The 24,439-nt window shown below is 42.2% G+C and overlaps 1 protein-coding gene across 5 annotated transcripts in view; it reads left to right on the top strand.

The window, feature by feature from the left end:
• The window catches only part of rtel1 (regulator of telomere elongation helicase 1), a 29,372-nt gene extending 5,736 nt beyond the window's left edge, over positions 1-23,636 (top strand). Inside the window, exons 2-31 of one of the 5 annotated variants that reach the window (XM_086213903.1) lie at positions 843-904; positions 997-1,057; positions 1,497-1,572; positions 4,946-5,030; positions 5,741-5,806; positions 6,051-6,207; positions 6,341-6,379; positions 6,468-6,543; positions 8,159-8,256; positions 8,414-8,469; positions 9,018-9,089; positions 9,163-9,244; positions 9,900-10,032; positions 10,176-10,289; positions 11,220-11,260; positions 11,412-11,497; positions 11,670-11,747; positions 12,509-12,586; positions 13,189-13,335; positions 13,471-13,586; positions 14,925-15,048; positions 15,441-15,609; positions 15,700-15,857; positions 16,714-16,809; positions 17,218-17,425; positions 17,927-18,064; positions 18,564-18,698; positions 19,985-20,173; positions 20,266-20,385; positions 21,173-21,663. In XM_086213903.1, coding sequence (XP_086070029.1) covers positions 1,003-1,057; positions 1,497-1,572; positions 4,946-5,030; positions 5,741-5,806; positions 6,051-6,207; positions 6,341-6,379; positions 6,468-6,543; positions 8,159-8,256; positions 8,414-8,469; positions 9,018-9,089; positions 9,163-9,244; positions 9,900-10,032; positions 10,176-10,289; positions 11,220-11,260; positions 11,412-11,497; positions 11,670-11,747; positions 12,509-12,586; positions 13,189-13,335; positions 13,471-13,586; positions 14,925-15,048; positions 15,441-15,609; positions 15,700-15,857; positions 16,714-16,809; positions 17,218-17,425; positions 17,927-18,064; positions 18,564-18,698; positions 19,985-20,173; positions 20,266-20,385; positions 21,173-21,243 — 3,063 coding nt within the window. In that variant the 5' untranslated portion in view covers positions 843-904; positions 997-1,002 and the 3' untranslated portion in view covers positions 21,244-21,663. Of the gene's footprint in view, positions 1-842; positions 905-996; positions 1,058-1,496; positions 1,573-4,945; positions 5,031-5,740; positions 5,807-6,050; positions 6,208-6,340; positions 6,380-6,467; positions 6,544-8,158; positions 8,257-8,413; positions 8,470-9,017; positions 9,090-9,162; positions 9,245-9,899; positions 10,033-10,175; positions 10,290-11,219; positions 11,261-11,411; positions 11,498-11,669; positions 11,748-12,508; positions 12,587-13,188; positions 13,336-13,470; positions 13,587-14,924; positions 15,049-15,440; positions 15,610-15,699; positions 15,858-16,713; positions 16,810-17,175; positions 17,426-17,926; positions 18,065-18,563; positions 18,699-19,984; positions 20,174-20,265; positions 20,386-21,172; positions 21,664-22,820 lie in introns of those variants that run through there. The other 4 variants (XM_086213902.1, XM_086213901.1, XM_086213900.1 and 1 more) reach the window with 4 other exon arrangements.
• The last annotated feature ends 803 nt before the right edge of the window (positions 23,637-24,439 follow it).

The following is a 24,439-nucleotide window of genomic DNA, read 5'->3' as shown; positions in this document are numbered from 1 at the left end:
TCATTGGAGCAACGGCACAAATGTGACCTCGCAAACAGTCTAAACACAGCTATGCTATCTAGACAACGCTGGCGCCATAAGTGCTTTACTATCGATAAGTGATCTAACAACAATTTTATGATTATAAAGCATTTATGGAAGACACCACAGGTTTACTCCCAGACCCAGGTCAAGGCCTGGGGGTCAGTTCAGCTCTTGACTTGCAGACAAAGTGCAGGGATGAGGCCTATGAAAATTAAAACAGAGGACACCAAATGAAATTCCGTATCGACTTATGGAAAATAACAAGAATGAAATGCCTGTAACGTATGAAAAATATCGTTGCTGTTGGCTCAAATGACCAACCGTCAAACAGACTTCATTGTCCCGTGTAATTTCTATATAACCTCACCATCATTCCCCAGCAGGCGAAATATGCAAAAGTGACCAGCTTTGATCATGTGATGACTCTGGTTGAGAGGACTGTAAAAGGCACATGTTGAACAATTTTAGTCCTGAACTGCAAGGCAATGATCAGGTTGTCTCTGAGCTGATGCAAGACTGAATTTAAGTCTCGGAATGCAGGATAGGATGGGCAGATATCCATCATTTTTTTAAATGTATTGGGATCAGTAGGATGTTTTTCCTCATGTTTTCCTTAATTCTCTTTAGCTTAGCTCATAATTGGTTATTTAGGATGAGCAAACAATTTTGTAAATATAAATTTATAGGCTCATCTTTCCAGATATTTTGGAAACGGTGTTTACATGTGTTTTTCAGTATGTAAATATCATATATTTTCTTTATAAAGATCTTGATGAATATTGACTTTCAATATTGTGTATCTCCTTTTTATTGTAAAGTTATACCCCTGATTACTTGGGAGCACAATTGTGAGCAAAACAATGGAGGCTAAACATGACTGGTATGTTTCTGTGAAAGGCAGACATCAGCTGATACATGAACAATCAAACAAACCTGTAGTGCTGTTCATTTAACATCTTTGGCATTTTCCAGGTCCATATGTGCAGAGGAAAGGTCTCCACCAGGACGTGTGCGTTCTACAATAATGTTGAAGGTGAAGATTTGACACTTGAAGAAATCTTTTTAGACATCAGTGGCATCTAGAAAGAAAACATCAAATTAGAAATCACTTTATTGAATATCCATGTAGCCATGTGTCCCAAAATCTGGGAGCTGAAGGGACTTTGATTTAAATGAAAATATGTTTCAAATAAAACAAGGCTACTCCAGCTTCCTCCCACAGTCCAAAGACATCAAGAGGGGACGAGGCTGATTGATACTCTAAATTGACCGTAGGTGTGACTGTGAGTGTGAATGGTTGTTTGTCTCTATGTGTTGGCCCTGTGATGGACTGGAGACCTGTCCAGGGTGAACCCTGCCTCTCCCCTGAAGGCTGCTAAGATAGGCTCCAGCCCCCCCCCCCCCCCCCCCCCCCAACAGGATAAGTGGTAGAAAACGGATGGATGGATGATCTTGCATGTTGTCTTCTTCAGAGAAGAGTACCGACAGAGACCTGGTGAATTCTATTCTGGATGTGGAAGATCTTGTCAAATATGGCACCAAACATAGGTAAGAAGTTTGATTATGTTTATATTCCCCTTCTTTGCAAGTCTAGTGAATTTAATAGTAAATCAGTAGGGGTGGTTAATCTGTCTGATTTCCTGATTTGATTCAGATTATTATGGTCCCAATTCAGTTACCAACAGATTTTCGATTATTAAGGATTCTGGATTGCCGATTATTGATTTTCCAATAATTTTTCACAGTTATTTGAAGTATGCTTCCACTCACTGTTGACACGATGAGGTGCAACAGTCTCATATGAGATGGTGGCTCTGGATGTCCAAGAATCACGTGTCATTGCACCCTGGGACCAGACTTGAGCGACTCTTGCGCTAGAATCTTTGTATCATCGTCAAGACTTGGAATCGACTTGTGTGTTTTAAAAAAAATAAAAATAATTAAAGCTGCAAGCAGCGTTGTTAGGGCCTGAGCCCCCACGCGGCCTACGGCCGCGTCCTTGACACCGGCCCGAATCCAACGGTGTAATCGGCAAATCCCTAGGCCTTGTAGTTTAGAAGATACGAGCCTCAGTGCGCTGCACAGTGTGAGTGCAGAGCTGAGAGCCGGCCCTTTAAGAGCCCCTCCCTTCTCTGCTCGCTCTCTGCCATCTCTGTCAGAGTGGAGAGCAGAGGAGGATTTGGCAGTTTTACTGACAAACACAGTCATAACTCTGCATATGTTGGTCAAAAGTGTAATGTAAAGACATCAGTTCGTAGAGTTTTTTCTCAGGAATTCAATGGTGTGTTTTCTGAAGGTGTGAGTGTTTTAATTTAGAAGCGACAAGTGTTTGTATGAGAGTATGTACATGAGGGCAGAGAAGTGCCAATTGTGGTTTCCATGACTACAGTAAACAAATCTCTGCCATCTCTGTCAGAGCTGAGAGCAGAGCTGCCAGCTGGCCCATTAAGAACCCCTCCCCCGCTGCACTTTCTTTGATCTGTGCTAGAGTGGAGAGAGTGGAGGATTAAGAGAAATGTAGTGTGTAAAAGCTGAATAACTCGGCCTACGTTGGTGGAAAGTAACACAAAATACCATATTTTTGTAGGGATTTTTGTCAGGAATACAGTGATATGTTTTTAAAAGCTGTGCGATGTATGGTATAGACGTGAGAAGCATTTGTTCGAGAGTATGTATCATGAGAGGACACGGCCTCCCCATTGACTTCCATTGTAAGCGTGAAACGTGTCTCCCCCACTTTGAGGGCTTATAAAATCCAAACCGAGCGCGTAGTATATTAGCCTTTAAAGATTTTTGAAGAGCACAGTTGGGAGAGTAATGTGTGAAAGTTTGGAAGCCCTGGCATTTACGGTTTAGGAGGAGATAGATTTTGTTCGGGGAGTAAAAAAAGTCCTGATTTTGACAGTTTTGTCCAATTTGTGGACATTCTGTTGGAGATAGGTGAGGGGTCAGAGTGTAAGAATTGTTCGGCTTGATGAGACGAGTCCAACGGTGTTGGTCCCATGTCTGTGGGAGTTTTGTGTGAGGAGTTATAGCGCGCGAAATTAAAAAAAATTATCTTTTTTTTGTGTGGCTCCCTAGGTGGCGCTATAGACTTTTGTGGCGTTTTTGTTTTTGATTAGTGAATGTTGAGACATACCGAACGATTGTGCCGAAATTCAGCGAATTTCATGCATGTTCAGGGGGTCAAATTAGATTATGCGCGTTATGCGCATTATGCGCATTATGCGCATATAGCGCGCACTCATTGAGAGCAAGAACAGTATAATACCAGGTTTTGAATGGGTGTGTATGTGAAAACTGGCTCCGGGTCGTCTGGCCCAGTTGCCTCATGGGTGTTGGGGGGGCCTGGGACACTGTTTAGTGTGTGTTTTTAGTGTTTTTAGTGCTGCTAATGTGTTGCTCTGCCGAGCAAACATAATAGGGTCTTCGCCAGAAGTACCTTCTGGCTCAGGCCCTAAAAAAAAGCTCCGGGATGGTACCCCATACCATGGCTCAATATTGTAGCCACGTAGTGGAAGCCTTTGTATTCCACAACACTGTATGGTTCGAAGCGAAGTAAAATCTGGTCAACTGGACGTAAGTGATCTACGATGACCTGGATGAATGAGAACCTACACAGACAACACTGTATGGTCTCAAATCTTTTGCAATGAAGTAAGATATTGACGTAGTGATTTTTTTTTTTTTTTTTTTTTAGCTCGCTCCAAGCTCTGGGGTAGTTTTGTCATCTGGTCGAGAGTATGTTGATTCGGCAGAATGATGGGCTTCACATGGTCGTCTTTAACCCACGCAGCCTCCTCCGGGTGAAAGCGGGAGACGTGAGCCCTCAAGTTGTTGGTATTGCCGCAGTACTTCAATTTAGTCCGACAATGTCGACAGAGCGTGTGAGTCACGCTCGCTTTGAGCCCAGATGGAGCTTGATGAAGTGGTTGGTTGCTAATCGCTGCCGGTTCTTCATCGCTCGTTTTACCACTCACTCGCTGCCTCGCTCTGGCCGCCGCTGCAGGCGTGTCACATTCCACTTTCGGTGACCGCAGGATATGATTTTTTTTTCAAAATAAAACAATGCAAAAAAAAAAAGAATCAATTTTTGAAAATGTAATCATGGAGTCATACTCGTCCATAACACAATAGCGATTAATTAATAATCGATTTTTTTTTTCACCACACCTATAAATCAGAGACTTCCTTGATTTAGTCATCTTTACCCTGTAAGGACAAAGGGAATCTACCAGACCCTGCCTTCTCGCTCTCATTCATGTATGAATCATTGCATATGGTTTTCAACTATGGGTTACAGCCGGGTGGTTGACTGAAGCAGTCATGGTAGAGTTGACGTGTTAGTCCCCATCACATATCCCTGTCTTCCCTGCCGTATGCTGCTCAGGACCAGATTTTACAGCACTGGGATGATTAAAAGCATCTTGGTACATCAAGCTTGTACTAATATCTCTAATCTGTCTTGTACTAATACTCTAATATGATGAAAGCACGGGTGCTCACATCACTATATTCTAATGTTGTCCACTTCAGTTTCATAGCTCACAAGCTTGAGTTGAATTTAGCACAGGAAAATATCACGTCTTTGGCCCAGATATCGAGCAAACGGGGGATTTCACCTGTGGTCCGAAGCAGTCCTCTCCATTTTAGTTGAACTTTTTATTTGTTTGACAGTTAATTTTGAAGGAAAAAAGTGAATGGTTTCAAAAAACATTTAGAATTACAAGAATATGTGTGGCTTAGGCCATTGGCTACATATGAAACTTGTTTGTTTTCTGCTCGTAGTTGGTTCGGACAAGGGTTGGAGTGTGTCCTCACTACAATCAAACCTTAACCACTCTAACTGCTGAGTTCTAAAAGCACCCTAAGAAAAGGTTTTGGATACTGAAATTATAAAATGTCCATTTTCATTCTGCAGGGCCTGCCCGTACTACCTCTCCCGTTCCTTGAAACAGCAGGCGGATGTAATTTTCACGCCATATAACTACCTGCTGGATACAAAGGTACGTTAACACCCACATTGCGGACTGCTGTGAGTGACAAAGCACGGAGTGCTTTAGTACCACCAATAGTATAATTCAGTACCCAGGGGATTAAAGAAGGGAGAAAATCATCTTATAAAAATGTCAGCAAACCATATTCTGTGCAACATTATGATTGCAAACTATCATTTTCTGTTCTTGTCATCGATCCAATGTCTTATAGATACCTGAAGATGCAAACTTTGAGAAAACTCGGAATAATCCTAATTCCCAAATAATGTATTTGAAATTGCAATAAAATAACGTGTCCAATGACCCTTTTAAATTTTTAATAAGGTGTTAAAGGAAGGGAGTAGAGGAAAGGTACAGGGGAAACATTTACAGAAGATTAAAATTATAATACAAGTATAACACAGTGTAGAAGATAATGTCTTATGTGTTTCAGTGAGATTGTACTTCATTGTGAAGTAGTAGTAAAACAGTGCCACCTGTCAGATGAAAAATATTTAGTTGATCATACAGTCTTGAAAAGTTTTTTCTCATTTTTTAAACTGACGTTAACTGGGTAATTCTGTTGGTCTTTCCTGCCAAAACCACATCAGGCACACACAGTGTCGATTTGGTTGTTTGTTTTTTTTACTTGAATTAACGTGTCGAGATCTTACAGTAGGATTGGTAGCCCTCTTATTCAAATAAATGGTGATGTTCTTCAGTTTGTTTCGGTTCTACAGAGCCGCAGAGCACACAATATTGAGCTGAATGGAGCTGTAGTCATCTTCGATGAGGCTCACAACGTGGTAAGACCCCCTTAATGGATTATTGTACCATCCATGAACCATCAGTGTACAACTATGATTTGTAATATACATTTTGACAGTTTTAGATTGACTAGGATCAGTAAAGCACTTATTAGAACACATATATTTGTTCATTTACCATTTTTATCAATTTAGGATCTTACAATGAGGGATCACAGAGAGTTTTTCTTGGGAAATTGTTTGCACAAGTGTGTTCAACCCCATCTGGGTGTCTTGTGTGCAGGAGAAGACGTGTGAGGAGGTGACATCCTTTGACCTTACGCCTTATGACCTCGCTTCAGCCATCAGCGCTGTGGACAAACTGCTATTAGAGAAGGCTAAAGAGGCCGGTGCTGAGGACTCTCTCTCTTCCGACTTCAATGTAGAAGGCCTCCGCTCAGGTCTGACGAGCTCTTGGTCTCACGTACATTTGACTGACACATGAGGTTAAAGTTTTTTTGGGAATGTAGAGAGCAAATGTGTCCTTACAGTTTATTACTTTCATTCCTGCTTATCATTTTTTTGGTCTTTCAGGTTTGAAAATAAATATAGAGACCATTGCTAAGGTCAAACGTAAGTATTAATTCTTTCAATAGAGGAGACCAGTCAGCGGTAACTTGGATCATTAGTCAATCTGTTGGTTTTATCTGCACTCTTACAGAGATGCTTCTGGATCTGGAAGCTGCTATTGATTCCTATGAGGTTCCAAGTGACAAAGGCATCACAAAACCTGGAATGTAAGTGAAAGTTAGCAGGTAGAGAGTCAAGAGACAGTGACTTCTCTGTTCTACACACCTCATCACATAAAATCACATTGCTCTTAGATTGCCGAGCCAACTTTTACTTACGTTGGACCAAAGCATAACCAAAGTCATCTCATGACATTTTCTAAATAGAGAAGATCTAGAACAAAAATCTAAATTCATTTATTTTAATGAGACTCCACATTTCCTCCAAGAACAAGCACTTGTGACAGTGGTGATGAAAAATGTCCATTCGAATGGACAGAAAGGTTAGTGCAGAACTGGGACCTCATTTTAAAATTTTGAATACACAGAAGAAAGAGTAGGACACTTATGAAGCAAACATCTGAATTTGTACAAGCCAACCATGACTGTTCAATCTGTGGCCCTCCACAGAGGCTCTGACCCATGGATATGAACATTTTGGAGGTGGGGAATTGATGACAGATTGTATGACACATTTCATTCTATATGTAGAATTTTAAGTTTATTTGTGTAAGTTATGTTTGAATGTGCAAGTGAGGCATTAAATCTCAATCTTTATGTGAAGCACAAATATTTGCATAGATGGTGTGAATGTGAGTGTGAATGGTTGTCTGTCTATAAGTGCTGGCCCTGCGATGGACTGGCGACCCGTCCAGGATGAACCCCGCCTCTCGCCCGAAAGCCTCTGAGATAGGCTCCAGCCCCCCCGCAATACTTAATGGGATAAGTGGTAGAAAATGGATGGATGGATGTTAAGCAACTGAAGGTGAAGCCAGGTGAACTGTCACCTTCCGTCACCACTGCGTGTTCTCACCGTGTTTTTGATGTTCAACCTACACTACAGTCATAAATTTACTTGAGTAAATAACAATACTTATTTCTTTGTTTATTTTCACCCTTTTAATATGAACAATGATGTAAATTTGTAGATATTTGACTTTTGGATGTATGCCTATGTGTTTGTATGTATTACATACAAATGTATTCACAAATTAAAATGATATCAATTATTAGATATTTAGTATTAGGTAAGCTCAATAAGGAGGAAATCAGTGACTTCTGGAGAAGGCTAGGGATTAGGTAAGTTTGTCTTGCTCCCTCTTAAATATGTAAATCAAGTCATGAAGTGCTTGACAATTTCTTCTGCTTTATTCTTTACATATTTGAACTCGATATATAATCAGTCAAGCAAACACTTTTCAGTTGAGTCTAAGATACCATTTGTATGTGATCTGAGGGAGCCAGCATTTCATATTCATGCTCAAGGCATATTCCCACACAGTTTGTGTAGCTGTTCCAAGAAACCTGGAAATTCCTTTGTGTGAATGTAGCAGTGGAATTTCATTCTGACCCTCAGCTATTATCACAAACTTTGCTCATTGACCACCCACTGGGCATCTCCCCTCATATTTACCAGCTTGCTTACTTGAGTTCTCAGACTTGAATAATGTTGGTCTTGTTATATCATGCAGTCTCCCATAAGCCAGAAGGCAGGAATATAAAAAAGAAAGTGAGTTTCCAAGTGTGACTATAAACAAAGCCTATTCTACAGCATAATGACACTCCAGGTGAGAAGATTTTCAAAAAAAGCTGTCTTTGTGTCCGTGTCCCCTGTGTGTCTCAGCTTCATCTATGAGCTGCTCCAGAGAGCCCACCTGACATACAAAAGCAAGGCGCACATGTTTGAAGCTCTGGAGGCAATCATTGGATACTTAACTGGACGTCAGTATTGCTCTCCTACATTCTTCTATTTCAATATTGTTTTGAGCAGGGAATGTGGGACCCGTTACGTTTGTGTTTAGTATGCCATCCTGCATCACACAAGCTCTTTCAATGCAAAGTCCTATTTGTAACAAATGTTTTGTGTGTTTCTCATCAGAGCAAGGAATCTTCCTCAATACGAGTGGATTGCAGAAGCTTTGTGATATCACACAGGTAGGGCTGACTTGAAGGTCAAGGTCCAATTTGAGGTCCAATTTTAATATTTCCCACTGCAAACCAATAGGGGAAGTATATGGCCTGAAATTTTGGATGTACATCCCTATTGTCAGATGTAATGAAATGCCAATGTCTTTTAGTATGAGCTAAGGGTGAAATCTGCAATGTACCAGTAGATTTTCAATCCAACACTTTGTTGAGAAATTTTGGATCACACCTGAATCCCCTTGTGAGGGAACTTTCCTCAGGTACGAATGTAAGAAAACCAAGATATTTGTGAGTCTCAGTTTGTGTACCTTTTTTATCAAATCTGGGTGAGCAGCAGTCTTGTAAAATGACTGTGCGCAGATTTCTACTTGGAGACACAAACTTGCCTTTCAAGGAAAGAAAACACAAACCGTGTCCTCATGAGATTGATTTTTGGATTTTGTTTCCAAAAATGTATGGAACATTGCTTCCTAAGTTTAACTGAAGTGGATGGATAACTCATAAAAAGGAACTCTGTTTTTTCAGTTGACGACAACAACAATCAAATTTTCTTGCAGCTCGTGTTCTGTGGAGAACCATCGGAGAAGGACCAGAAGCAGCAGATGGAGTCCAACACGGCTCATTTTAAGGTGTGTTAAGTATCTACACTCTTAAGTTACGTATGCAGTGATATCATCTGAATTACCTTTGTGTTTGGCACAGGTTCATATCCATCAAGACAACAGCTTTAACAAGAAAAAAACAACCACTGATGTATGGGCCTCATCTTCATCAAAGAAACAAGGTGATGTGAATGCTCCACACCCTGTGACATGTCAGACTGCCGCATTCAGTCATCACATTTATATACAGTTATTTTGAACTATGGTCACAGCTCTAGAAATTGAAGACTTTTTTTTTTTTGTTTTCATATTGAATTTGTGCTTTTATTTACATATCAAAAACAGAGGTGGATCATGAATAGAATCTTGGGTTACCCCTCAAATTCATTTTAATGTATTTAAAATGGAGGCATGGCTTGGAGGTAGAATGTCCGTCTAGCAACCGAAGGGTCATTGATTCGATCCTCACTTCCCCCGGTGACCGTGTCCAAGTATCCTTGAGCAAGATACTGAACCCCTAATTGCTCCTGATGGCCCTCCAACAGTCTGGCGACACGTCCAGGGTGAACCCTGCCTCTCGCCCAATGTCAGCTGGGATAGGCTCCAGCCCCCCCCCCCCCCCCCCAATGACCCTCAAGATAAGTGGTATAGAAAATGGATGGATGGATGGATGGTGGTGATTTCTCCGTCACTGTTTCCACTCTGCTGCTGAACTTTCTCAACGCTATGAGGCAAACCTCTTCCTTAGCCATTATGGAATCATTTATTTATTTTTGTGCAGTCTCTCTGAATAAACTCGCTAAAATCAGCTTTTATGTATTTCTTTGCATATTTCAGGCAACATTCTGAGTTACTGGTGCTTCTCTCCTGGCTTCAGCATGCAGGATCTGAAGAATCAAGGTGTTCGCTGTATCATCCTGACCAGTGGGACCCTTTCACCTTTGGCCTCCTTCACTGCTGAGATGAGGATGTATGTTGCCCCCCCCGCTTCAGATAAACTAACATTTCTTCACCACTGATCTGAATGCCAAGTGCCAAAGTCTGCTCATCCTTGCTTCACAGCAGGAGAAGCTTGACCTTCATCAGTGTTTTTTGTGCTTCCTGTTTATGTAGAAATTTTGAAGTGAGTTTGGAGAACAGCCATGTGATTGAGCGAGACCAGATCTTTGTTAGCATCATTGAAAGAGGCCCAGACAGTGTGCTGTTAAGTTCAGCATTTGACAGAAGGTCAGTACTCGCTGTCAACACAATACACACCCCTCTGCATGTTTTATATGATTTTAAAGCCTATTTGGTTTAGCAAATATATAATTAATTAATTAATTATTAACAATATATCCTTTGTCTTTTTCTTATTCAGCTAAAACTAATTTTGGTCTTAGAATATCAACCTCCAGCTCCTGAGTATAAGAACAGACCTTATTAAAGGTCCTGTGTGTTGTGTTTTGATGGATTATTGGCACAAATTAAATGCAATATTCATAACAATGTTTTCATTATTATAGAATTACCTGTCATCAGAATGGACCAACCAAACACTATTTTCTGGCATCTTAGCAGGTGTTTCTGCACATCCTCTCATTTCTTGGACACGCCAATTTAAATATTACGAATAGCAACGTGTTAGAGTTCTGTTTTGTCTGAACAAGCTAGTAGAGGGCAACGTTCAGCTGATCACGCAGCTGTTTGACTGTCATGGCGACCACAACGGTAGACATTATGATGACAGAGAGAGAAACGAACTGATGAAGGAAGAGAGCTGATCCAGACAACGAGGCCCTCTGTGAGGCTACTGGACATTAGCGAGCCCAGCAAGGAAAGTTAGAGAGGTGTCAGTGAGTGTAGTTTGGTGTGAAATAAAAAGAGTCTGTGAGCGCCACCCTGGCCACACGACATACAAGATTATTTCACCGGTCCACCGGGGCTTTGAACTTTTAGCTCTGAGGCTAACATTACGTCAATCTGCCCTGCAGTACTGATCCATGTTCTCCTTAAGGGGGGAGGAATGAGGGGTTGCAGTGTGCCACTCCACCACTAAAATGAATAGACTGGTCCTTAAAATCTGACATATTTGCTTGCCTTACTTTAATGTTTAATAGGGTTCCACCCCATACAACTGGCATAAGGCAAATCCAAACCTGTCTCTGTGTACAACAGGTTTGTTCCTGAAAACATGGCATCATTGGGAAATACTGTTGGTAAGAGGAAAATCTCTGTGTTGTAAAGATGTTTAACCTGCTCTGCAAAGCCGGAAAAGACATGTTCTACCAACTAAGATGGCCACTAGGACTGCTTTCATGTGAGCTTGCAGTATTCATGACAGTTGCTCTTGGTGTGCTACCTTCTCAGTGAACCTGAGCCGTGTGGTTCCTCATGGCCTCCTAGTGTTTTTTCCCTCCTTCCCCTTAATGGAAAAAACTCTGGAATTCTGGAAAGTAAGTGGAAATTCAGACTGCAACTATCTTTAACCATCTTTCAAATATTGATGACTGTCCAAGGTACTCTTCTTCATAAAATGGGTGAAGAATGTTAATATGGCCAGTTTATAGCAAACAAATTTGAGAAATTAATGATGTGTATATTTGTGTGTGTGTTTTTTCTCCTTAGTCTAGTGGACATGCAGAGCGTATAGAGAATGTAAAGCCTATGTTTGTGGAACCTAAAGGAAAGGGAACCTTTTCTGAGGTGAGTGCGTTGTTCCAAAAGCTCCTCTCTCTTCCCAGGAATAGCAATGATTAGAAAGTGCTTCACTTATTTGAATCCCCTTATTGAAAGTCATGCAATGCAGTCCTTTTTTCACTTAAAATACTATACAGTTATATAGTCCCCAGCAGCTAGACATAAGCCATAAACTACAACTTGATGAAAATCAAGCTCCTCGGTTGGCACTTCGCAGTTCAATGCATGCAAACATACTCGTCTGTTCTGTTTAACTCCATCACTCCATCATAACCTCCTTGTCTTTTGAGAAATTTGATACTTATTCTAAAACCTGACCTGTTCCTCAACAAAGTATTAAACACAAGTAGAAGATATCCTCACACCAGGTGCCAGCTCAGGTCACCTCATACTGCCACCCCAAAACAACCCTAATCTAATACGTTTATCTATCACTCAGTAAGGTCTTGGACTGCTGTGCTTCCTCACATATCTGACACGCAAAACAAATTGTCATTAAAAGCTGCTAAAGATGCACCGAATGCTGCTACCATTTCATCACACTTACCACAGTGTAACTTTTTGATCCTTCCTCGAGTAGTTTTTTTTAGTTTTATCTCTTTTGTATATCCTTTTTCTTATAGCCATTATGTTTAATCTTCACTATGGACCACAGAAAGTTTAGTGGTCACCAAGGCTGCGGAACCATTTGATAAACAGTATTTCCTGACTTGCTTATGGAAGTAGCGAAATAATTATAGCCACTGATCTTGTTGTTCTGCTCTCAGGTGATGGACGGTTACTACAACAAAGTCAGTGACTCTGCGTGCAAAGGAGGAACCTTTGTTGCTGTGTGTCGGGGCAAGGTGAGTTTACTAGGTGTCCATGGCGCCTGGAGCAGTCAAATAGAACGCAAATGAAAGGAGATAATGGACATTGTGACAAGGGGCGTACATAAACATGTAAACTCACCTACCAAGACACCACATTCCTGTAGAATATCGCAATATATCGTGATGCTATCATATGGTGACCCCACGACTTTTGATACATATTGTGTTGTGCGGTCCTTGCGGTACCCACCCTTAATTTTGACAGTAATGTACCTGTTCTATTGCCACATATACCAATTCTGCTGCGTTTAAATGGCATATGATCTTTCAGGACTTCACTGGCTGAACGAATCACCTGTCATCAACACAATCTGTTCCAATTCACTCAATGAAAGGGGCACCACCATTCAGTGTGGACTCTCAGTGGCTTTGGTAGATTGTGGGCTAGATGTGCAAACTGCTATTGGCTGAATAGACAACAGAGAATAGACAAATCTGCTAATGAGTTTGAAATGATGCAACAGATGTCTGAGGTGTTAATTAGTCTTCCATATGTTGCAAGTGTCACGTGTTTGAATGAGAACGTTCTCACATCACATGTAGGATGAGACCACTCACATGTCTTCTTGTGGCAGGCTAGCGAAGGTCTGGATTTTGCAGACAAATTTGGCCGCGGTGTCATCATCACTGGGCTTCCCTTCCCCCCCAGAATGGACCCTCGGGTCATTTTGAAGATGCAATTCTTGGATGAGATGAACCGCAAGAAAATTCCTGGTGTGAAGGTAAGTTTCAGTCCTGATAACAGCAACTGATTTCAGGCTCTATCCCTGTTCATCACTACTCTTTTGTGTGTGTGTGTGTGTGTGTGTGTGTGTGTGTGTGTGTGTGTGTGTGTGTGCGCGCATGCACACATGCAGTACCTTACAGGGCAGCAGTGGTACAGAGAACAAGCTTTCCGTGCTGTGAACCAAGCCATCGGCAGAGTCATTCGCCACAAGGATGACTATGGAGCCATCTTCCTGTGTGATCAGAGGTCAGTCATCAAGACCCCTCATATTATCTACACTTACTTTATTAGGAAGGCAACATGTCCACAAGTTTGATCTGTACTTTTTTATTAAAGTTATTCTGATCCTGAAAAATATCTGTTAGGATTGAAAGTTTTCTACATTTGGTTCTGCATCAACAGCCAACAGTTAGTGTGTGTAGTCACATGTTTGACTGCTCACAATAATGAGGACTCTTAGGCCATTTCAGCCCATGTATGTGTGTTCACATGACTAATGTGCGAAGTAGCCATGTTGAATTGCAATCTCTGGGTTTGTTGGGTATCTCCAGTTTTCGGAGTCAGAAAGCCCACACCAGTAACTAAGAGATTCGGACTTCTGAGTTCAACGGGAATGTACACTGCTCCAAAAAAAATCGAAGGAACACTTTTTGATCAGAGTATAGCATCAAGTCAGTTGAACTTCTGAGATATTGATATATTGATCTGGTCAGTAGCAGAGAGGTAGCAGTTTCAGCTGCTTTTGGTGTGAAATGACCAACAGGTGCACTAGAGGGGCAGCAATGAGACAACCCCCAAAACAGGAATGGTTTTACAGGTGGAGACCACTGACATTTTTTTCCCTCTTCATTTTTTGACTGTTTTTCTCTAGTTGTGTATTTGGTGAGGGTCAGTGTCACTAGCGGTAGCATGAGAATCCTAAAGAGGTTGCACAGGCATTCCAACTCCTCCAGAATGGCAGTGCCATTGCCAGAAGGTTTGCTGTGTCTCCCAGCACTGTCTCAAGAGCATTGCGGAGATTGCAGGTGACAAGCAGTTGCTGTAGGACAGCTGAACAGGCCGTGGGGGTCCTTAACCCATCAGCAGGACCAGTATCTGCTCCTTTGTGCAAGGAACAGGGTGAGCACTGCCAGGGCCCTACAAAATAACCTTCAGCACGCCACTGCTGTGAATGTCTCTTGCAAAACAATCAGAAACAGACTTCATGAGGGTGGCCTGAGAGCCTGATGTCCTCTAATGGTCCTGTGCTCACTGCTCGGCGCTGTGGAACTTGATTGGCGTTTGCCATAGAACACCAGAATTGGCAGGGCCACCACTGGCATCCTGTGCTTATCACAGATGAAAGCATGTTCACCCTGAGCATGTGCGGCAGACGTGAAAGGGTCTGGAGAAGCCGTGGAATCCGTTATGCTGCCTGTAACATCGATCAGGTGCCGTCTGTTTTTATTAACGTAGAAGAAACAGTCACCATCACAACTTCCCCATCTAATGAGTCATGAGTAGCCAAGTGCTGCTGCATGAATGCGCCCACCAGTATCACTGCTGTTTTCATTTTCACAGCCATAACCTGACATTTTTCCTCAGGTTTAAGAACTCTGAGGCCCGAGCTCACCTCCCATCGTGGGTCAGGCCTTATGTGCGTCTCTATGACAACTTCGGGAACATTGTCCGCGATGTCTCTCAGTTCTTCAGAGTTGCACAGAAACTGGTAGGTAACAGGCTTTTGGTTTGGTTATGAACTCAGTTGGATTACAGCTCTTTCTTAACTATTACTGAGGTCAGTTTTTATCGTGTTATGATTCAAGTCATTCCAGGAGGAGAACATCAGTTTTTGTGAAAAAGAATCAATTTCTTTCATTTAATGACTAATTGAATAATAACTACCTTTGGCGAGAAGTTTATGTGGCTCTTAGCCAATGAAGTCTGAGTAATACTAGTCAAGTAGTCCTACTATGGAGATTCTCACATTCATCCATCTTTTCTGTAGCTCTTTGACAGTTGGCCAGGATGGCAGACAAGAAGCTTTGAGTGGGATTGCGAGGTGCTGCGTCGGGGGAATATTTGCGGTCACTCTTGATATGTTGTGTTTGTATGAGTCAGAGGCCTGTGCCAGAGAAGAAGCCCAGACCAGAGAGTTGTGGTGAAGAGTCTTCATCAGGACCTCCGCCTTCTGGCTTTACCTCCTGTTCAGGGACCCAGAGCTCCTCATCTACCCAGAAAGCCAAGGTGCTGGACACTCACATTCCCAGTCTGAAGAGGAGGAGGCTGAGTGAGTGCAGAGAGCGGCAGGATTTGCAGACCTCTCAACAGTGCTAAAACTTTCAAGGAATTGTCTGTCATTCTTGCTTCTTGCTCATAGATGGACACCCTGGAACTAAAGGGATGGCCAGAATTTGTATCGAATATGAGTCTGAGATGCAAGAGAGTCAGATGAAACCAGCTAACCTGCTGGATGCCCTGGAGCGCGGTGACAACCAAAGACAGGGGGCAGATGATGATGCTTTAGGGGAGGTTAAGGTAAGAGGGACTTCTGATAGTTTTTCTACATAGCTCTACATATTATCCATCCATCCATTTCCTACTGCTTATCCTGTTCAGGGTCACGGGGGGGCTGGAGCCTATCCCAGCAGCCTTCGGGCAAGAGGCAGGGTTCACCCTGGACAGGTCACCAGTCCATCACAGGGCCAACACATAGAGACAGACAACCATTCACACTCACAGTCACACCTACAGTCAGTTTAGAGTATCAATCAGCCTCGTCCCCTCTTGATGTCTTTGTTCCTGTGTGGGTTCTCTCTGGTACTCCAGCTTCCTCCCACAGTCCAGAGAGAACATGGAGACTCCACACAGAAAGATCCCATCCTCGAGCTGGGGCTCAAACTTCTTGCTGTGAGGTGATAGAGCTCACCACTGCACCACGTGCCACCCTCTACATATCATATCTTTTCATATTTATAGTCATATCAGAACAGCTGCTGTCCCAGGCTCTTTGTAATATGATGTTTCTATATGCACCATGTCATCCTGACATGGTAGTTGGTGATTATAACAGAAACCAGGCTTGGAGTTGGCAACCATCTGCTCTAATTATGTTTCCACAGAATGACATGGGCTCCACTAAAGTCATCTCTCTTTTACTACAAAGATTTTCTCCTATTTTAGTTTAAATGGAACACAGCTGGCAAGCCTCAGGACCTAAGTAAACCATTTTCTGTCTTAGAGCCAGTGAAGATGGCCTGCTATGTCCACAATATGTTTTTTTCAAGAATTTGTGTTGAAATGGGGAAAATGTTCTGCCTGAGACCATGAGTAAAGTCCAATTATTTGTCATGTTGTTTCCAAGAGGATTCAGATTTGACGTTTTCTTTTGTAGGGAAGCCATTTTTCCACACTGTCTCTTCAGTATGACAAGAGGATGGATGATGAGTTGCGGGGAGGAAAACGCAAAATAAAATTGGTCCAAGAAAAGGTACGTGTCATTGTCGGATGGTGTATGGTTTAAAGTGAGTGAGTGAATTAGGTTTGTAACTTCTGAGTGCCTTATCATGATGGTGCAAATGCAAATCCACAAGTATGCTACATACTTGATGATGATGCCAATTTGAATAACTGATGGACATCCAAGCCCCCCCCCCCCCCCCCACTCTTACATAGGGGGAAAAAAAAACATTGTCAGTTTCTATATTTAGAATTAATTATCAAAACCCATGAAAATATCTCGTGACCTTTTATTACTTTGAAAAGAAATGTAATACAATACAAACGTGTACAACTGCATTTCTCAGTTTTAGATTTGTCAAACACTGGAAAATGGCATGGTTTATTCCCTGAACAGAGCCTATGATGTGACGTGTATTTTTCCTGAACTCTGTTGAAGAGGAGTGTGTTGGAGGATGTGTCTGAGGAAGGCAAAGCAAGCAGGGCGAAGATGTTCCTGGCAGAGATGAAAAAGTCCCTGAGCCAGGCCAACTTTGACCGAATTGTCCAGGCTCTGCAGACCTACAAGAGGACTGATGACCTGGACGTGCTACTGTCAGAGACGGCTGTCCTGAATGAAGATGCTAATACTCACAGTCTGCTCCGTGGTGAGTCAAAAGACATTTGGCAGCACACTTACTGTCTGATTTATACGCCCAAGTGATTGTAGGTCATTCCATTGGTCAGTGGGACTGTTTGAGTTTCTGTCAAAATGAGTCTGTGAAAACTAATGTACAGCTTTGTGTGTGGATGTATCGAATCACTGATTTTTGTGACTGGCAATTGCGTAATTGGTGACATTCTGTGTAGACTGGCGGTGTTTAGACTTTATCTAACATGGCGGCAAAAGAGTACGCCGAAGCACATTTCTGAAGACAGAAGTAGTCGATGTAATAACAGGAATCGGTGTAAGAAAGCGCCCATAACAGCAAGTTCCTTACTATGACGCTGTTCTCTGCCAACAGCTATTACAAGCTAACCAAACCAGCATTGGAGTAGAGTTGAATGAATGCTGTACTCTTCAGCCAGTAATCACGTTTTTGCTGCAGTAACCAGATGAAGCGTGTCACCAGCTGACCTGTAAACCTAATATTTCCTCTGTGTTTCAGGCTTTTACCAGTTTGTACGGCCTCATCACAAAAAGAGATTTGATGAGAAGTGCCTGGAGCTGACTGGCTGCGGCTGTGGATACAAACCTGATCACTCGCTGTCTAAGGATGAGAGAAAAACACTGCTGCTGAACAGTGGTAGGAACAAAAGCTCTCTGGTATTGATTTGGTTCTTCCGGATGCGCTATAACGTGGCGCCTACTCATTGGGGCTAATTTATAAAACCCAGTTTAGATATCAGAGCATACGTCTTCCAAGTTCTCTGACACTGTTGGAATTCTAGATCAAAAATATACATAATTCAGTACTTGTGGACAATGTTGTTGCATATTATGAAAAATATGGCTGAGTACAGGATAATTACCTGCAGCTGAAGGGAAGCTTGTATTTTCTGTGAATGAAGTGATACCACATCATGAATGGCAACTTTAGCACAGCCCAGCATCGACTCAATAATCACATGATCATACCACTTGGAGAAAAGTTATGAAAACTATCATCTCTTGGTTTAGTTTTCATATAATGACGATGATGATTACTCATTGAACAACAGCGTAGACGGTGTGTAGAGACTTGACAAACAAAGGAACCACCTGTTGATATTCTGATATTAATAGTGTTCTCGTTTTTCTGGTAGCAACAGGCGGACACACCAGTGCGGGTGTGTCGTCCAGCTCTGGTGTGTCCTCTACCTGCAGTCAGTTGAATACACAGCAGCTCAATCAAGGAGGACAGCACCTTAACCGTCCAGGTCTAAGAGACACTAAACCTGGTAAGGACCCAAACTCCATACTAGCACCAGTAAATGCAGCAGAAACCTGAAAGGCTGCTACGATGCTCCTCTGATGTCCCTGCATGGAGACAAACCCCGTTTAGGGAAAGACTGCTGAGACTTACTGTGTGAAGCACAACGCACAGACTCAACAACAGGAACTGCTTCAGTTCCCAGTTTTGGCAGATAGGTTGGAAATCTCTCCCGCTACTCCAGCTACACATCATATATACACATCACATAAAAGTGGCTAGATAATGGTCTGCCACAGCAAAGGATAATTGCTGAGGAATAACTCTAGTTGCTGGATTCACTGAATAGAATCTTAGGAATACACAATGTTGGATTTTTTTTTTTAACTGATATCTTGTACACCACAATATTACAACTTATTTGTCCTGTAACTGATAACAACATGTATCCACTTGTTTCCACCACCTAATTACAAAGACCATCGAGTCTCTTCTTTAGGAGTTTTAACATGTTATGCACATAATGTTACTATGAAGGCCCGCTTGCAGATTCAGACATAAAATATCAAGCAGAAATGTGTATCTATTAATCCATTCTGAAAAATGATTCTAATTGTTCAACATAGGTTACATGTCATATTTGTTCTATGACCAGAAAAAAATGCTGAAAAACAAATGAGACGGTCATAATCAGGTTTACAAAGGCAGCACCACCTCTGCGCGTGGGGATGGTGTCGCCTTTACAACTGTGCAATAAGGGCATTTAAAGCTAACTGAGACTTGGCAAAGTGACATCAGCGCTGGCCTCTCAATGTTATTGTACATTAGCACTTTTAACTCTGATAATGTCAAGTGGACCGATGTGTGTAATCCAAACATTTCCCTGCGTAGGTGTTTGGAATAACATTTTTATTTTTGACCAGAACTAGCATCCTTAATTGAAATATGAATTTCTTGTGCCAATACAACCACATTTGCCATGTTCAGATGCTCGCTTTGGGATTTTTCGGTTATATGTGGAGCACCAACAGTGTGGAAAGTTGATCAAGTAATTGGCTAATCAAAAAAAATAATGATGCATTTCATATCGTCGTATATGTGGTGGGCTCACGATATCCAACATTAACACTCAAGGAAAAATTACAAACACATTAAAAGAAAGCCTCAGAAAACAACTTGTCTGCTTGCAAAGGGGAAAAGGTTTACCAGTTGTTGTTTTTTTTACAGTCGGTTTACCCAGGTCCACACACACATGCCAACACACTCTGCCAACGGACACGTCAGGTGTTGAGAATGTGCTCTTGTGTTGATCAGGCTCTGTTGTAAAGAAGGAAGTCCACGCTTCCTTTCTGGCAGAGGTGAAGAAAGCCCTAGGAGCAGAGCGATCGGCTCAGCTCTTTGAAGCCATCCGCAGGTACAAGCACACGGACAACTATGAGACCCTGGTGACCACAGTAGTGAGCCTGCTGACAGAGAGAGAGGAGGACCTCAGCCTGCTCGTCCGTAGGTTCCAGATAATCCCTCCGGAAGGAGTTCCTGTTGATGCTCGCCAGCCTCCTCCTGATCTCTCACCTGTCTGTCTCTCCTCTCTGAAGGCTTCAGCGTATTCATCCGCCCTCACCATAAGAAGCAGTACAAAGACATGCTGGATGGTTTGACAGGAGGTCAGTGTGCTGCAGCTGCTCCTGGTGGCAGCGAAGACCTGCCAGGACAAGGTGAGAGACTACAAACTATCCTGAGCTTATTATCAAAAATTTCTGTAAAATATGAAGCTTTTATGTCAGAAATGTTTTTTTTTCTGCCCGTGTGTCTCATATCTCTATCTCATATCTGCATCATGACCATTCAGAATCACACACAATCACTTGCCTGTGTTGAAGTCCACCATTATTTGGTAGTCTTATTCATTATTATGCACTTCATTTTAATCTCAAGGATGATTTACGGAACTATTGGATTTATTTCACAATCACTGACCTCCACCATTCACAATTTTTGTAAATGAAAGTCTGCAGGGCACCAAAGGGAAGACTCTACAAATCTTTTTTTCCAATTTTTCAGAGGTTTTATAGAAAGCCCTGATTCTAGTTGAACAGCTTGGAACTGAACCGCTGATGAGTAATGATGCTGTCAACACAGGATGATATTTGGAGGAGCACATACTCCATATGCCTCAGTGGACATGTTATTGTTAAATGGGTGTAACTAATAAATGGACTATTTCTTGAGAAGTGCACCCTGCCATCTTGTAGCCTGTCCCCAATTGATCAATGAATCATGGGATGATCCAGGTCACCTTTTACACTGTCCCCTCTGGTGCTGTAAAGTCTTATGGTCAGAGGGCTAACGTGCTGCTCCATTCTCAGCTCTGAAACTTTAAACACACACTACAAACTTGATGTGGACATTCATTTATGTTGCATTGAGGGTTTTGTCCACTGATGGGCCTCGTGTGTGTGTGTGTGTGTGTGTGTGTATGTGTGTGTGTGTGTGTCTTTATAGTCTCCACGTCAGCTCCTGTGAAGACACAAAGCAAGATTTCTAGTTTTCTCTCAAGCAGCCAAAGAAAGTAGGATGTGGTTCCAAGCAACATGATTCTGTCGTACCCCGACCTTGGAGCTGGATCAGCAGAGTTTAGGATGATCTATAATCTTACCTTTTAGTCGGGACGTGCGGGTGAGGTAATTTCAAGACCAGAGCTTTTCAGTAGGCCTCCAGCCTCACCTCTATCAGTGTTAAATGATGAATAAATAAAATGTCTTTATTTATGTTTTTGCTAGCCAATTTTATAGTTATTTTGTGTGTGTGTGTGTGTGTGTGTGTGTGTGTGTGTGTGCACGCGCACATGCAGATAAGTAAGAAGTGATGGACACATAAGGAGAGGGACAGAAACAGAGGGGGAGATTGATTGCCAGGTAGATGGGGACCAGAAAGAGGCAGATGTACAAGTTTGTATATCATGTGATGTATGAATAAAAAAAATCTTTATTTTACATGAGTTTGTCTCATGATAGCAAGATAATATTCTATTATCATGAAATAACAGTATTTAAAAACAAATGCAAGTACAGCCTTTCTCAACTTCTTTTTAAACCATTTAGTTAAAAAAAAAAAAGAGCAGGAAATCGGTCTTGTTTTTTCCCTCGGCCCCGCTCACATCGCCATCTTTCATGATCGCCCACATTTCTTTTTCCTCTATCTCTGCCCCTCTCTTTCCTTCTCTATATCTGTCTTTTTCTATCATCTGTCTTTGTCTTTGCCCCACTCTCCTGCTCTCTTTCCCCCCCCCCAACCAGTTAAAGGAGATGGCTTTCCCATTGAGCCTGGATCTGCTCGATATTCCTGCCTGTTACAAGGACGGGTAGACCTGCTCTACTTGTAAAGTATCATGGGATGATTTTTGTTGGGATTTGGCGCCATACAAATAAAGTTGACTTGACTTAATCCCATTAGGTCATCTCCAAACAACATATTCAATTTTAGATGTCTCAATTTGGCAAGCTAACCGCTAACCGCTAACCTCTGGCTGTGGAGTGGTGAATAATTGAAAAGTTCCTGAAGGAGAAATACAACAATGGAAGCATTAATAATTTATGAAAGGTTATTTATTATTTACTATGATTTTATTAGTGGAGGTGCTGACACGTACCCCAAAATTTGTGTGGCTTGATGCTCTCAAATGCGAAAACAACCCATGAAGTTTATTCTGGGTGTTTTTCTTATTCCTACAGTTGAATGTTTGAAGGCCATTCATACAGTTGGTGGTGAAAGTTTCCATTTTCGTTAAGCTCACTGAATTTCTGATGATGTCACATCAGAATATTTTGGAAGCTGATCCTGGTCCAGTACTCAACATACGCGAGTATAATGTGGAACTTTGAGGGTTCCGGGTCAGAAACCGGGAGAATGGACTTTAGAGAGAAGTAAAAGACATTGTATTTCTAGCAGTTAAACATGTATAATGACAAACATTTGTATATTTATGACATCTGGAATTTTGAACGAGGTAGATGAGTTGGCAGCATTTGAAGGGTTTTGGTGGTAATTCAAATTGTTTTTCTGCACCAACAATCTCAGATATCCATTATGGTATTTGAGGTTTTTTTTTTTTTTTTAATACATGCACAAAATGGTACCCTTTTCTATACAGACACTACAGATAGGTTCTGGAATGCCTCTTGCTGAAAGGGGTCTGCGGCTCTGACTTCTGGCCATCCTCCTTGCGGAGCCAAGTGAAAAAGGGGGCAACTGTTTGCAGCTCTTCATCCAAGTCAACCTGAAGAACAGTGAAGGAAAATCTCCATTAAGAATCTTAATCGTGGGACTTGAGGTAAAAAGTTAGTTTGGAGCTCGGCTTGATCATGAAAACTAAAGTGACACAAACCTCCACCCATTCTGTGACCTGCTGGTTGTTGGTGCTGTCACAGAGGAGCATTCCAGCTGCTGGCTCAGCTCCTCAACACTTGGGACCCTCAACTAGGACTCTCTTTGGTCCCCTTTACTGCCATGAACTCCGGGTTCTGAAGTGTGATACAAAGATGCTTTAAAATACTGTAAGCTGACATCTGTCTTTAAGATCATCCAGTTTCTTCCATGTGTTAACTAACAACATCAAAAACAGAAGGAATTCTAACGTTAAACCACACAGCTTGCTCACCTACCTCCACATAGTCCTCCTTGGACAAGAAGTCAGTCCAACTCAACCCTGCTCCTGTCCACAGGATGTTGACCTCCTCGGGATGCTAGGGGTGCAGAAACAGAGACATCGCATCTGCTAAAAACTGCTTATCAAACTAGGAGGAAATATCTTTCACAGGAGTGAATAAAGAACTGGTTTTGATTGAAATGAATGTGGAAATGTGTGCATCAGTCTGCAGACAACATAGCATTTGCTTACAGAGGATCCCCTGAGGCACCAGAGGCTTTGAGATCTCCCTGAAAATAAATTCACAGTTCAGCTTGTCACTTGTCTCCAACTTCAAGTTACATTAGTCATACTGAACTTCTTTTCCGGAGGAATCTTTTCTTGTTTGCATTGATGTTTTATACTAGGCACATTAAGACTTAATGAAATCATGAATCAGTGTTTCACTCAGTTATATTAGTATTATTGTCATCATTATCATTCTTATGTTCAGCACTCATCTGAAGAGCTGTCACATAGGGACATCTTCATTCTGGAGCATGGGGATGATGACTTCTGCCAGGTGCAGCCAGATAGGAGGGACATCAATGGCCATGTTGGATTTGTTTCATATCAGCGTGTTGGGAGTCAATAAAAACAACACAAATATCGCTCTTGTACACAAACTGTCACTCATTGTAGAAGTGCGGCATGGCAACATTTATGAGCTCACAAAGCAGCAGGCCCACCTGCTCTCTAGCAATAGTCTTGAGTTCATGCGCTGACTCCAAAGCATTCCTCACAAACACGGAGAGCAGGGAGGTGCACTGTAGTCTCACAGCAACAATGTTCTGGGTTCCAGCTTTTGCAGGATCTTGTTGGATCTTTCTGTGTGAGTCTGCATGTTCTCCCTGTTCCTGTGTGGGTTCTCTCTGGTACTCCAGCTTCCTCCCACAGTCCAAAGACATCAAGAGGGGACGAGGCTGATTGATACTCTAAATTGACTGTAGGTATGACTGTGAGTGTGAATGCTTGTCTGTCTCTATGTGTTGGCCCTGTGATGGACTGGAGACCTGTCCAGGGTGAACCCCGCCTCTCGCCCAAAAGCTGCTGGGACAGGCTCCAGCCCCCCCACCCCCACGAGC

The sequence above is a fragment of the Aulostomus chinensis genome, chromosome 9, assembly GCF_037954235.1.
Source record: "Aulostomus chinensis isolate RoL2024-O1b breed Wild chromosome 9, RoL_Achi_v1.0, whole genome shotgun sequence".
In the NCBI taxonomy this organism is placed as follows: Eukaryota; Metazoa; Chordata; class Actinopteri; order Syngnathiformes; family Aulostomidae; genus Aulostomus; species Aulostomus chinensis.
The sequence above is the reverse complement of the archived record's forward strand: the minus strand, read 5'-3'. Positions and strand labels throughout refer to the sequence as shown.